This window comes from Vidua macroura, chromosome 12 (genome assembly GCF_024509145.1).
Source record: "Vidua macroura isolate BioBank_ID:100142 chromosome 12, ASM2450914v1, whole genome shotgun sequence".
NCBI classification, from domain to species: Eukaryota; Metazoa; Chordata; class Aves; order Passeriformes; family Viduidae; genus Vidua; species Vidua macroura.
In genome coordinates, this window is record NC_071582.1 from 8,302,519 (window position 1) to 8,315,673 (window position 13,155).

The 13,155-nt window shown below is 36.8% G+C and overlaps 1 protein-coding gene across 2 annotated transcripts in view; it reads left to right on the forward strand.

Annotated features, from left to right (window-relative positions):
• Positions 1 to 13,155, forward strand: part of ADAM10 (ADAM metallopeptidase domain 10) — a 42,709-nt gene that overhangs the window by 7,864 nt on the left and 21,690 nt on the right. For both annotated transcript variants that reach the window (XM_053988581.1, XM_053988582.1), the window contains exons 2-3: positions 602 to 752; positions 12,421 to 12,539. In XM_053988581.1, coding sequence (XP_053844556.1) covers positions 602 to 752; positions 12,421 to 12,539 — 270 coding nt within the window. The remainder of the gene's footprint in view (positions 1 to 601; positions 753 to 12,420; positions 12,540 to 13,155) is intronic.

Below are 13,155 nucleotides of genomic sequence, written 5' to 3' on the forward strand. Positions count from 1 at the left end.
TTGTACAAAATAGACTGAACTGAATCTACATCTCTGGAGATACATTTTAATAAAACTTTTCCATGTGGTAGAACATTCCATGTGACACAAAAGGTATTGCTAGGTGGCATGATTTGCTCTTAATTTCCCTGGATATTTCACATGTAGAATACAAACATTCTGAGCAGGTAGTGTGCTGTCATGACTGCAGTGTGAAGTTGGAAGCACAATTTCAGGGAACCTGAAAAGAGATAGATATTCATTCAGCTGTTGCACTTCTTATTTTGAATCAGGAGTGCTTTTCTAAAGCATCTCTCAAGCATTCCTGTTGACAGTGATGTAGTTTGCATTGTGGGGTAGTTTTGGAGTAAATGAACTATACTTGTTTTGATTGAAATTCAAGTGGAAGATGCTTTCCAAGGCCCATCTGATGCACTTGTAGCTGCAGATTTTGTGTCCTGTCTGTGGGACTAGAGTAGAATGAATCTGATGCGTACAAAGGAGAAAAATAAGTTAAAATGGATATAATGTGAAATTTGGGTCCTTGTTACCAACTGCTTTGCACTACAGGTGTGCCATGCCTGGTAGTATGGCTGTAACCTTGCTTGTCTCTGTTTTTCAGGCCAGTATGGAAATCCTCTAAATAAGTACATTAGACACTATGAAGGACTGTCCTATGATGTGGATTTGTTACACCAAAAACACCAGCGTGCCAAAAGAGCAGTGTCACATGAAGAGCAGTTCTTGCGCCTAGATTTCCATGCTCATGGAAGGTTAGTGATATTTTAAAAGTTGTTTGCTTTAAATATTTTATTCATGTGTTTTAATTGTAGCGAAATGGAAAGGATGAAATACAACCACCACAATAACATTAGCTAGAATACACCACATTGCGCTGTTTGCAGTTTCTATGAAGTATTTTCTCTCATGTCCAGTTTAGGTATGAAATGGTTACTTGCAAGCACTTCATCAAACATCTGATGGTAACTATTAATACATTTCGAAGCTTAAATAATGGAATCATACTCAGAGCAGAATGGTAGTTGATTCTGAGTTTATAATGCACTTTTGTGTTGCATATATGTTTGTTTTTTTCTTTGTAGGTTTTTTTTTTAAGAATTGAGCCAAACTGCATTAGGAAATTTAACTGAGAAAAAGAAACATTTCAAATTGCATTTGAAGCTACAAAATAGGCCAAAAATGTTTTGTTTTGTGTGTACTGGTGTTATCTGATTTTTTGTGCTAGTGTGAAATTTAGAAATTATTTGACATAGGGAAAGATGATTTCTATTACAAGACACGTTTTGCCTTGTATTTAACATATAAGATCCAGTACAAAGTTAGATATTTCATGTGACCAACTGAAGTATAATTTGTAGGTTTTCACTTAGGAAGATCTCATTGCAATTTGGAATTGCCTGCTTTTTGTATAACCTAGGAGAAAGAGGAAGAAAGTTAAAATATTTGTGTCTGTATCTTAGTTTCTATGACTCCCTCCTTTGCAGCACCACTCTTTTAATATATTTCAGGAATGTGTAATGCCCTTGTTTTTCTTGTTATTTCAGTTACAATTTAAGTATTTAGAACTTGATAAATAATTGTTAGCCAAATGTAGCACAAAAGAAGTTTAACGGAGAAAATGTAAACCTAGGTCTCCTGAATCTGTTTGGGATATTGTTTTTTGAGTAAGTGTTTTGGTTTTGTGCCAGCTTGTCATTTCTTCAGGGAATGAAGTGTTGTTCCTGGAGGTTTCTGATGTAATGACTGAATTTCAGTGCGTGCTCCCAGAAGGTCAGCATTAGGGTTGTATTTCTAAATGCCATAGAACTACAACCCAAATCCTGAACTTTCAAGTCCTGTCCTTAAAACCATGTTTTCAAGTGTGATTTTTAGTCCAAGGAATTTTATTGTTTAAAGAAGAGTCATAGTGCTGCTATCTCTGCTGTAACTTCAGTGGCAGTCTCTAGTTCTCCCTTTTAAATTGTTCTAATAAACAAGACTGTAGAGTAGAATGCTTCAGGGGCTCCTCACAGTGTAAACCTTGCTACTTCTAAATCTCCAGCAAGACTGCAAGACAGTGAAGTTCAGTTTGAGCCTAATGCTGCCACTTCTAAGCTGCAGGCTGGTGGATAATTTAAGCTCACTGAAGTGTGCACTGCTGCTGAGAGAAACATGCCTAACCACATTCCCAGCATCATCCTTGTGCTAACACTGCTAGTGTTAAAGCCATGCAAGGAATAGCATCTGGGAACTAATCTGTCTAAAAATTATTTGGGAAAAAAGAATCAGTGTGACTTGAAGGAGTGATAGAAGAAGGATGAGACCACTCTTGCTGGGACCAGGCCACATTTCAGGCCACTTGAGCAGTTTCATCTTGTCATTGGTAAGGATCCCATAATAATCTTCTGTAAGATAGAGCTGCTGGCTTAGTCTCTGAGTTCTCGTGGTGGTGGCGGGGGGTGAAAATCGTTATCCTGTAAAAATGGTAGTTGCACCTAGGATAATGTCTAAAAAAATTTCCCCTCTTACTTCACAGAGGAAGACCAGACTTTAGTCAAATCTTACTAATGAAGAAAAATGTTGGTGTTTATATGTGGAATTGATCATAAATCTCTATGGTTTGAGGAACAAATCCATCATTAACTGAGGAGGCTGATTGGAAACTGACTGTAAGGTCAAACCAGTCCATAATCTAGGATTTGGGTAGTTTCCTGTGGTACATCTAACACTTCCTGCCGAAGAGAGGGTAGTTGACAGGATGTAAATTTAGTCCAAAGCTCCTGTTAATCAATTTGGATATGTTTTTACAAAATATTTTCATTTTGCTTTAAATATGAATTAGGAAGGATCAAGTGAATTGGGTTTTACTTCACAGAGTCTGTTTATTTGCTTTGAAGGTGTAGCAGTTTGAGAAGCTGCATAAATAGGATTGGCTTTTGCAGTTGCAGCTGGTTTATTGTGAATAACTAAGTGATTTATGTCATCACTGAGAAGGACAAAAGTAAAACCTTTCTATCAAGTATTCGAGTTACTTTGTGTGAAGGTAGGAAATAAAGCTTTTGCAGAACACTTGAACAATGTAGATGTAGGCTGTGGACTTTTAAAGTGCTGTGGCATTTAAAAACAGATGGTGAAACTTAAAGGCATTCAGTCAACATGAGAGTTGAGGTTCTGGAAACTTATACCTGATCTTTTTTGAATGACCTTTTACCAAATGGTCCGTTAGGGTTTGTCCAGGTGTAGTGGTTTATTGGCACACAGCTGTCCAACTTGCATCCCCTTCACTTAATAAAGACAGTAAACAGCTTCTAGTTATGAGGACTGAAACGACAGTATTTTGATTTGGGTTCTGATGAAATGGCTGTGTTTTGTAGCCAGGAAACAATGGAAAAGCTGTCCTAATATTTACTGCTGTTTTCTGCTGGCAGCAGCAAGTGAAGCTGGGCCACAGTGGTTCTTAGGCTGTATCTCTGTGACCAGTTGGAACTTCTAAACTTCATCTTTTGGTGTGTGCCAGAGGAAGCACCTGCTGCTCACGTGGCCAGTCAAGATGGGAAAGTGATTTGGCTGCTTCTTTTTCAATGAGGTTAATTGGTTCTTCTGTTTAGTGTAGAGGCAAATTTGCTTTAAGGAGTGCAGAACTAAGCAGCAGTGGTGAGAGGGAGGATGCAGTACCAGCCTTTTCAGTGGCAGTGCTGACATATGCCAGATAAGCATTCATCAGACTTACAGTTTCATTGTCCAGAAAATGGCTGGCAGCTACCAGTATTTTAGGATTGTGTAAGTAGCATCTGTTCTTTTCAGTGGGCTGTTTAGATTTAAGAACTGTATCTTGTAGTACCCTTCTGTTGAAAAAGGAAAAAATAAAAACACAATTTAAATATTACGTATTTATTCCAAGTTAAAGGGACCATTTAACTATGGGCTAATAGTTAAATAATGAATTAGATACTGAAATGATGGAATTAAACCCAAAACTACCTTTTTTTCATTCCAGATTCAGTAATTCTACAAATGAATGTATAATGTGCCATCACTGAGAAACCTTCTCTGTTTAACTAACTGAAAGTTAGACACCACACAATATATTGCTCAGAACAGAAATTTTTCAAAATCTTTGTTGTTTGGTAATATAAAATACAATTTCTTAGGGTAAATGCAATGAACTAGATGGAACCAGCCACAGTATTCAATGCTGAAATACTAACTTAGTAGGACAATTACAATTGCTGAAACTGAGTTACAAATCCTTATTAATTCTTTTTAATAAACCGTGTATTAGATTAATCACCATTATTGCTTCCCCAGTGGTGCAAAATGTGCCTATTTCTATAATGCTTCAGCTTGGAAGGAATATGAAGGTTTGAAATGATCTTGGTTGTGTGATCAGAGCTCTTCCACCTGCCAGTTCATATTGAGTGTTCTGGTGTGATTTAATTTAAGGTGCCCTATGAGTCCAGGGAAGGCTCACACAAAGTTAATGAATGCCCAGTATTAATACCAGGAACCTGGTTAATATAAAACAGTTTTTGAACCCATCCCACAGCCCTTCCCCCCAAAAAGCAAAATATAGCACAGACTCCCCAATATACATGGATTGATTCAAAGAAGAACAATGCCTTTGGCACTGGCTTGAGATACAGTGAAGCATTTTAAATAGAGTAACTTCCTTTTGCATGTCAAGGTAATGTCAGTAGTTTCAAAAATGAAGTTGGGACATCACTTAAACTGATGTTGGATTTTATAGAGTTTGCACCTGATCACAAAATGTGCACTTGCACTTGTTTACTTACTGGACGCAACTCCTCCCCTGCAGAGAAACTGGAAAGTTTTCTTCCTTTTTTCAGTACAAATATTTGCAATATATTAATCATAGGATATCTTGACCTGAATTCCTGTCCACTGTAGAATGTCAGAAATATGCTGAATACTTCATAGTGATTTTGAGGACAGAGCTTAAAAAACTTGGATGATGTCTGATATTCTAACTGTAATTCTTTACCTAGTGACAGAACTGGGAATTCCTGACATGCTAATGCATTCAGAAGGGAAAAATTATGTCTGTGTATTGTTTAACTCTATTTTCAGTCAGCTTTTTATTTAATACATTACCAATAACTTATGCTTCCTAATTTTTTGCTTGATCCTGTTAATTGTCCATCCACACCCTCTTTCAACACTTGTAGATTAGTTGATGACTCTTGCTTGGGAAAGGTGCCCACACAACTTGAGTGAACAGCTGAATTTTGATGAGGTGCTTGAACACATGATAACACATGCTTATTATTAAATTAAGGATATGTCAGGAATTTCTTTATGATGTTTTACAGTTTAGCTATATTTTTTTCTGTAGATTTTACCTAAAATTCTGGTTTTTAAGAAATACTGTAAGTTGTTCAGACATGTTTGTAGGAATGTATGGTCTGTACATAGTCCTTATAGGGAAACTGTGGACCACAAAATTTCAGTTCATAATTAAGTCTGTGGGTTTTTTTTTTAATTCTTGATTCTGTAGTAATCTGTAATCATTCATATTGCCCTCATTACTCAGAGCTGGTAAGTGTGTTTAAACAACATCATTGTTGGCCATATTTGAGTAGGTTATGAAAACAAAGGAGGATACCTGCAGAGAAATACTTGATAAGCTGAATTTTAAAAGTGGTATTCTGAGCATGCTGCCATGCTGAGATGGACTGAAGTAACTGAGCTAGTTACTCTTGCATTAAAGAGGACTTTATATTGTCAATTTAAGGTTTTTATTACACTATATGTTCTTTTTATGGCATTTAATTTAAGTACTTTTTAAATTGTCCATACAGCACAGTGCTCAATTCATGAAATGAGTCTGCCTTCTGTGTTCTATGAGCCTGTCAGAACAAAAAGCAGACTCAGTATTACTGGATTAATCTGAAAATGTATGTTGTGTCTCTTTCAATTCCATGTGCACTTAAACACACACCCCTAAACAGCTCAACTTCTTAGGTAGGTTGGTTCAACAGTCATCAAATAGAACCTACTGGTTGGCTTTGTGAGACTTCGGAAGATTATTTTCATGAATTTTACTAAGTGAATTTTTTGCAAGATTCACTTACTGCAACTCATTTTAGGCTGTCCTGAATTTGAAAAAGAAAAAAAATTTGATATCTTTAGTTGTTAATGTAGTCTTTGTAGTATTATTCACTGCTCTGTGGCAATTCTTCAATCATTACCTTTCTATTAGACCTTTCAAGTTATATACCTTGACAGATAACTTGTCAGACAAGACACCTGTGAATCAGGTATCACTTCTTACACTTGTTTTGTCAAAAAAACCCCAAAACCAAACCCACCCTATGCTGGTACTTGTAGGTAAAGCAGTTTTATCTTGCAGAGAACTGCGAAGAAGGGTCCTAAGTTCTTACACATTTTTTAACTGAAATGAAGTTAAAAAATTCTGGAGGCTGAAACTGCAGGTTAAATGTCTTGCCTTTTATGAGTTTAAATACAGTGAGCTGGATTATGTGTAGCCCTCAGGAAAAAAAAAGCATTTGATGTTTGCCTTGGGTTTGTCTGGGAGACACAATGGTGTTGGACTGGCTGGACAGCCTGGCCAAGGTGCAGCATTTCCACTGTGCTGCTTAAATTGGTATTAATGGTTTACAGCTCTACTCCCTGGCCAGCAAACTTTAGTAGACACAGCCATGCTCTGGGAAAGTCATGTTCTTAAAATGTATATTTAAATGAATGTACGCAAGCTATGTGCTCATATATCAGCTAGTGGATTTATCTTCTGTGTCTTTACTTGTTTAACTAACAAAGCTTCTTTCCCAACTACTTTTATTGTTTGAATTCATGTAGTAACTTTGCTTGTGCTTGTATTCTAGTACATCTTTACCTGTTTTCTGATTTTTGATACCTTGTTTTTTGTTAGAACATGGCGTTGCATATAAATAGTCAACTTCATGTAAACAGAAATTGGAAGGTTATTTTTGCTAAGCAGGAAACCAGGAAGTCAGCTCTGTACTGAACTTCCCAATGAAGTTTTACTGAAAGGGGAAAAAAAGTCAACCTGGGGTAAAGGCTGTTCTGCCTTTAAAATCTGTACACTGTCCTCTTCAGGACAGGGAGATACTTTCTCAGAGGGAAATTAACCAACATGTAGCTTCTTGTAATCCTACTTGGATGGTTTCTCTTAGCTGAGCTAGCTTGTGTTTGCAGCTATGCATATCAAGAGTAATCAGTGGCAAATGCTTTGGAATGAAGGCTGCACTCTCATTGTAGTGTTCTAGAATACCAAGTTTAGCAAGTCTGGCTTCTGAAGGTCGGGAAAGACATCTGAATAACCACAAGTGTCTCCTAGAGGTGCTAATGGAAAACAAACATAAGTTGCAAGCATTCTAGCTGGGATGGCTGTGTTGAAATACTGTAGAGATAGGGATTTACATAAACACTTACTAGGGGATGATTCTGTGTGCATCTAGGTGGATCAAAGAAAGAATGATAAACCTGGAGACCCTATCATGTGCTGCTTCAAAGATAAGTTTTCTTTCGTGTAAGTAGCAGGACTGTGGGAATTATCAATTAAGTGATAAAATATGTTGTGTGGGTTTAATAGTAAGTTAAAACAATGAAAAAAAATCTTTGAGTGTGATGGTTCTGTAGAACTGTGGGTAGTATAAATCCAGTGTTAGGTTGTTAAGCTGCCTTCTATTTACTATTGTTCAGAGCTGGAATGAGTCTGACAGTCTTGTGGGAACTGAGTAGATTGTGGGATGCCTCATGGAAGCAGTTAGAAAGAAGAGCTCAAGTTATTATCCCTGTTCATTTACAGACCCTCCCCCACTGCTTCCATTTTTTCCAAGAAGAAAGTCTTTGAGTTCTTAAGTAGGAAAAGGAAGGATAAAAGACTTGCACCTTGAGCAGAACAGTATTTTCTAGATGCTAGCTTGTGAGGAGGCTGATGGAGCCACCACTGCAAGGATTTTTCTGGTTCCTACTGGGAAGAAAAGACTGTGAACCTAAAAATGGACTCGCCTTGTACTGAAGTCATGTTACATACTGCTGTCAACTCATCCCCTTCAGTTTCCTTTCCCCAGCCACTTCTTTCAGCTGTGGAGTAACTCTTCCATCTCCTTTTTTCCCTTTCTCTTTTCTCAACAACCTCCCCATGTCACTTAATGATTTTGTGGGCCTGTCACCAGGTACAGCAGTTTGACTGAGGAAAGGCAGAAAAGGGATAGCACCAAGTGCCATTTTTTTATGCCAGATAACAGCTTTTTCTGCCACTTGTGTGCAGTCTGCAGACTTGGTACCAGCTACCCGATATACTGGACATTGCATTGTGGTGAAATCACTGATCTTAGGAGGTAACTCATATTAAAAAGAAATGGAGTCATAGATTATGCATTAACTCTTGCATGTAAGCCTTTATATACCCTTTACCAAATGTTAGTAGCATAAAAACATGGCTTGGTTTTTTTTTCTTTCTTTCAAGTACTTGCTCTGATTAGAGCTTAGGATAACATAACTTGAGCCCATGGGAAAGTACTGGGTCTTAGCTAAGTGTGATGCTCTCAACTATAACTTCTTCTTTAACTATGACTGAATTGCTGTGTTACTTGCAAATTTGACATAGTCTCCCTGAGGTAAGCTAAAGAGAAATAAAAATGTACCTCTTGATAGTCTTTTGGGTACTGCCATTAATATATAAGATGTAGTTTATTGTCAAAGCAGATTATATGTAGATGTAAAAGTTTTACCAAAATTCGGTCTACAACCAAGTGGGCAACCATATAGTAACTAAGTAGTGTTTTCTTACCATATCAGTTTTCAGATCTGTGGAAAACAGAAGCAGTAACAAATAAGCAAGGTCAAAACTTGGTCTTAATTGATTTAATTCTGTTCTAGAGATCGCTACTGCTGGGAAGTGTCTTCTGTGAGGTAGAAAGTATGTAAATAAAAGAGGCATTATTTTTCTGAAATTAGTTTAATCTTCTGCCTGGTGTGTAGCTAGGCTAAGGAATAGCTTAGTTTGCACTAAAAATTTGGTGCATTGTAAATTGCAAATTATAATTGTCAGAAGTTTATTTGAAGCTTCTTGTTTCTTCCATTGTGGCTAATTTAGAAACCATATTCAGTAATTATATAGACAGATTCATTTAACTTCCCTGGAGTCTCCTGTCCTCAGAAGAATCATGAAATTAGTAGGTTTAAGCCAGGGTAGAATTTATGTTTGAAGTTTGGTGATGTGCTAAAGTTGTTAATTATTGGAAGTAGAGATGAATAGATGCTTGTTTACTCCTCCACCCTCCCCAGCCCTTTTCCTCCCCACAGTCCCAAGTTATCTCTTTCCTCCTTTGGTGGGGGAAAAGTAAAGGAATATTTGTCAATTTTTCATTATTAAGAAGATGAACAGTTTATACAGATTATCCTGTTCTCATCAAGCATGTTTGAATGACTAAGAAAAGACCTGTTTAAAAATAGCTGAGAGATTATCAGGTTATCTAATAGTTTAACTAAGTTAAGAAATCAAATAGAGAATTGTTAGTGTGAAGCACAGCTGAGTTTTTTTGAATTTGTAATAGTTCTCTAATCCTGCAAATAGAGCTGATTTTATTAAAAGATAGATAATCAACAAAAGGGGTTAGAATCTTTAGTGTTTATTATGTAGCAATATGGAAAGCAAGGAGAGGGTAAAAATTAAAGGAGCATAAACAGAGGCTTCCAAATTTTAAACCAGCGAAACTTCAAATTTGCTACATATAACTTCTAACAGTCCATTTTGAAGTGACATACAGGTAATGTTGAGGGAAGGGTATCCCACAGAAGGAACAACCATTCCCAACTTCGTTAAACTCCACTGAGCCCCTCTTTCCCCCAAAAGCGAGCCCTGGAGTGTCGGATGTGTAGGCAAAACTCAAGGCTGGCCCTAAAGTATGGTTAGATGGCCACCAAGGGGAGCCCATGACTGCACCACGATTGTCCTGCTGGTTTGTAAGGGTGAGAGCAGCAGCTGAGGATACTCTGGGTGGCTGCACAGATCAGGCCTAGGGCTCGTCCATCCATGGTCTTGGGGTTACGCTAAGCTTGGTAAATTACCAACTTTCAGGCTGACATCAGGTCCTGGGATTTTTTCCCCTCACTTTGCCAGTATCGATGGGGAGTTAACACATCAGAAATCCTGCATTCTCTTGCACTGTGTACTTCAAAGCCATTCAAAATTGCTGCTGCAGGTGGGTGTTAGAGACAACTTCTGCTCAGTTTTATTTGCAACATACATGAATACAACCAGAATAATGTAGTTTTAAAGAAATTATGTATACGTTTCTGAAAGAAAAGTGCTATATAGGGTGAGGGATTTTTCCCAAAAAACTTCCTTCCATGAGGAAAGGTATGAAGTCTTCTATCAAATACTAGAGAAGGGAGAAGAGATTCTAATGGGTCCAGGATCTCTTTCCATTTCACTTCAGTTCAAATGCACTGAGAGTCTGATCCATCCTTGAGTGTGACAACTCAGTCACAAGGAAAGCTCAAAATGGAGCTCAAGTCTGTGTAACACCCTGAGCAGTGTATTACGTCCAAAGTGAGTATAACTTTTTCAAGTATGTAAATGAAGTTTGTCATATTCTCATCAGTGTTGGTCTTAATTTCTTTCTACCTGTTAATTTTTAACTTCTGCCCAGGAGAGCCACATAAAGCGGCTTCAAGTCCCCACACTGCCCACCACCCACCCTCAAAAAATCTGTTGGGTAATCTTGTGGCATTCAGTCCTACCATGTGTCTCTGGGTTGCTTGTTCATGTTATTTCCTCTTCCTCATGAGCCTCTGGGTTGCCTTTAAAGGACTGTTGTGGCAGAGGTAGTAAAAAGATGAACGTGAAGAACAATCATTCTTATTTCTTGTCTCAGTGATGCCTGTATCCAGGTGCTCAAATGAACTGATCCTTCCTTTGTAACACGAGGATCTTCCTTGTAAAATACATCTCTACTGGAACTGTGCTAGGAGCACTGCTGGGCTTGGCACAAAGCCTGAGTCTCAGGGAATTGCAGAAGTTTAACCTTCCCATCTACCAGCCACATCTCAGAGTTTCATAACCTCGTAGTAGATACCTGTGACACGTTGCCAGAGAAGAGTACTTGCTTTGAAGCTTTATTAACACTGTGGTAGTAATAATAAATATAGTTTGATTGTGAAATGCTGTTTGCATACAGAATAGTCAACATGAGTCACTACAGCCCTTCCCAGGTGTTAAGTGTAGGCAAGACTTTTTTTTTGATCTTGAAGTTTGCATCTTAATGTTTCAAAATACTTATAACTATAGTGTCATATTTAATGTGCAGGTGGAAACTGAAGATACACTTTGTGTATGCTTCAGCTCATTAGTAAAAGGTAACTAGATTTAATCAGCTTTACACTGTGGCTCTTAATTGCCTGAGTTACTCTGTTGGTCGCATACTGGGATACTAACTTTCACTGTGAAGGTCAGCTCTGATGGTCATGGTTTTTAGATGAAGACTCAAATCCAAAAGTACTCAACTTACCAGAGTTACTTTTTGTGTAACAAATTGGTGACGTAACTATAATATTCCTTCAATTTCATCATTGTGCGGAGAAGGAAAAATATAGGAGGAAAATCAAGACTAAAATTGGAATGGTTGAAGTTTCAACAACTTTGTGATCTGTATTTGCACAAATGTTTATACAAAGTTTAAGATAATACCAAATGAAATTCTGAAGCAAGCTAATGGTTGTCACACATATGAATTTGTATAATGTCAGGTATTTTAAAACACTTCAATTATGTTGCTTGCTTGAATGAAACTCCTGTTGTCATACAAGCAAGCTGTTTCATATGAAGATTGGCAGTAGGATTTTCATTAAAGTATGTAGTGTTGCGACTGAACTCAATCATTTAATGAATAGAGCTGTTTACATACTTGTTCATGTAACTCTACCAGTTTGAGTATATTTATTAGATATTGTTGCCCATATTATTTTTTGAGTTTCAGTTGAAACACTGATTAATTCACCTTTCATTTAAGTTATTTAAATCTTAAGTGCCATCAATAAATGTAAAATAAGTGAAAGCTGGTTTTATCTGTTCTGCTTCACAGTGCTGTAAAGTAAAATAGTTGCATTTTTCCTAAGCTACTTGAGTGTCTTCTGAAGGACTGGGAACAAGTGTATAGTCCAAGTCAGCACTTTAGAATTGTGTGTTTAAGTCTAATGTGTTTTCTGGCTTAAATCTTGTAAACTTAGCTACTTATATAAAAAGCATCTAAAGAATCTTGCTTTAAAAATCCTTCTAGGCTCTGGTCTAATTCTTGTACAGTACAAACATTTTGTACAGAAAAATCTTACAAGGCCTGCAAATTGTTTGCACAAAAATGTAGTTTTGAAGTACTTAGTGCTCTTGTAGCTGAAGCTCAGTGCCAATTTACTGTCTTGTTTTATTCATTTTAGACAATTCAACCTTCGAATGAAGAGAGATACATCTCTTTTTAGTGATGACTTTAAAGTAGAAATATCAAACCAAGTAATTGATTATGATACCTCCCATATTTACACTGGACACATTTATGGTAAGTATAACACTTTTTAAATGGATGAAAGTGCAGCAATTTTAAACAGGAATTTTCTAATAGTATGTGGAGAAAATTAGTATCAGTATTAGATTATTGTTAAACTTTAATAAGGCATCTAATACATTTAAACTCTCATCTGCTTTTATATATGAGTCACACTTAGATGAGTATTTTATCTAATAATTTTCATATCCATAAAACTTGAATTTCAAATCTGTTTGTAAACATTCTCTTCATAGAAGTCTGCATTTTAAAAAAAGAGAGAAAAGTTGTATACATTGAAGAAAAAAGAAATCAGGTGCCATTTTTAGTTTAAAGGAGTAAAAGGAATATAGTTACCATCATTAAGGGTAATATATCTGATTTTAGTAAATACAAAAGATAAAATTGATTAAAAATGAAAAAGAATTACAGAATTAAAAGCAGATGGAAAGAAGAAATGGATTAAGATTTACTCTGCCCCTCTTTGTACTGTTTGTTTGGTTTTCCTGAAGGTCTTTCTAAGCCATTTTCTGCAGTCTTGAAGTGAGCATTTTCAACTTTGAAATGTGATAAACACAGGGCTTCATATGCATCTAGGCAGACCAATTTACCAGTTATTTTGAATAGGTCA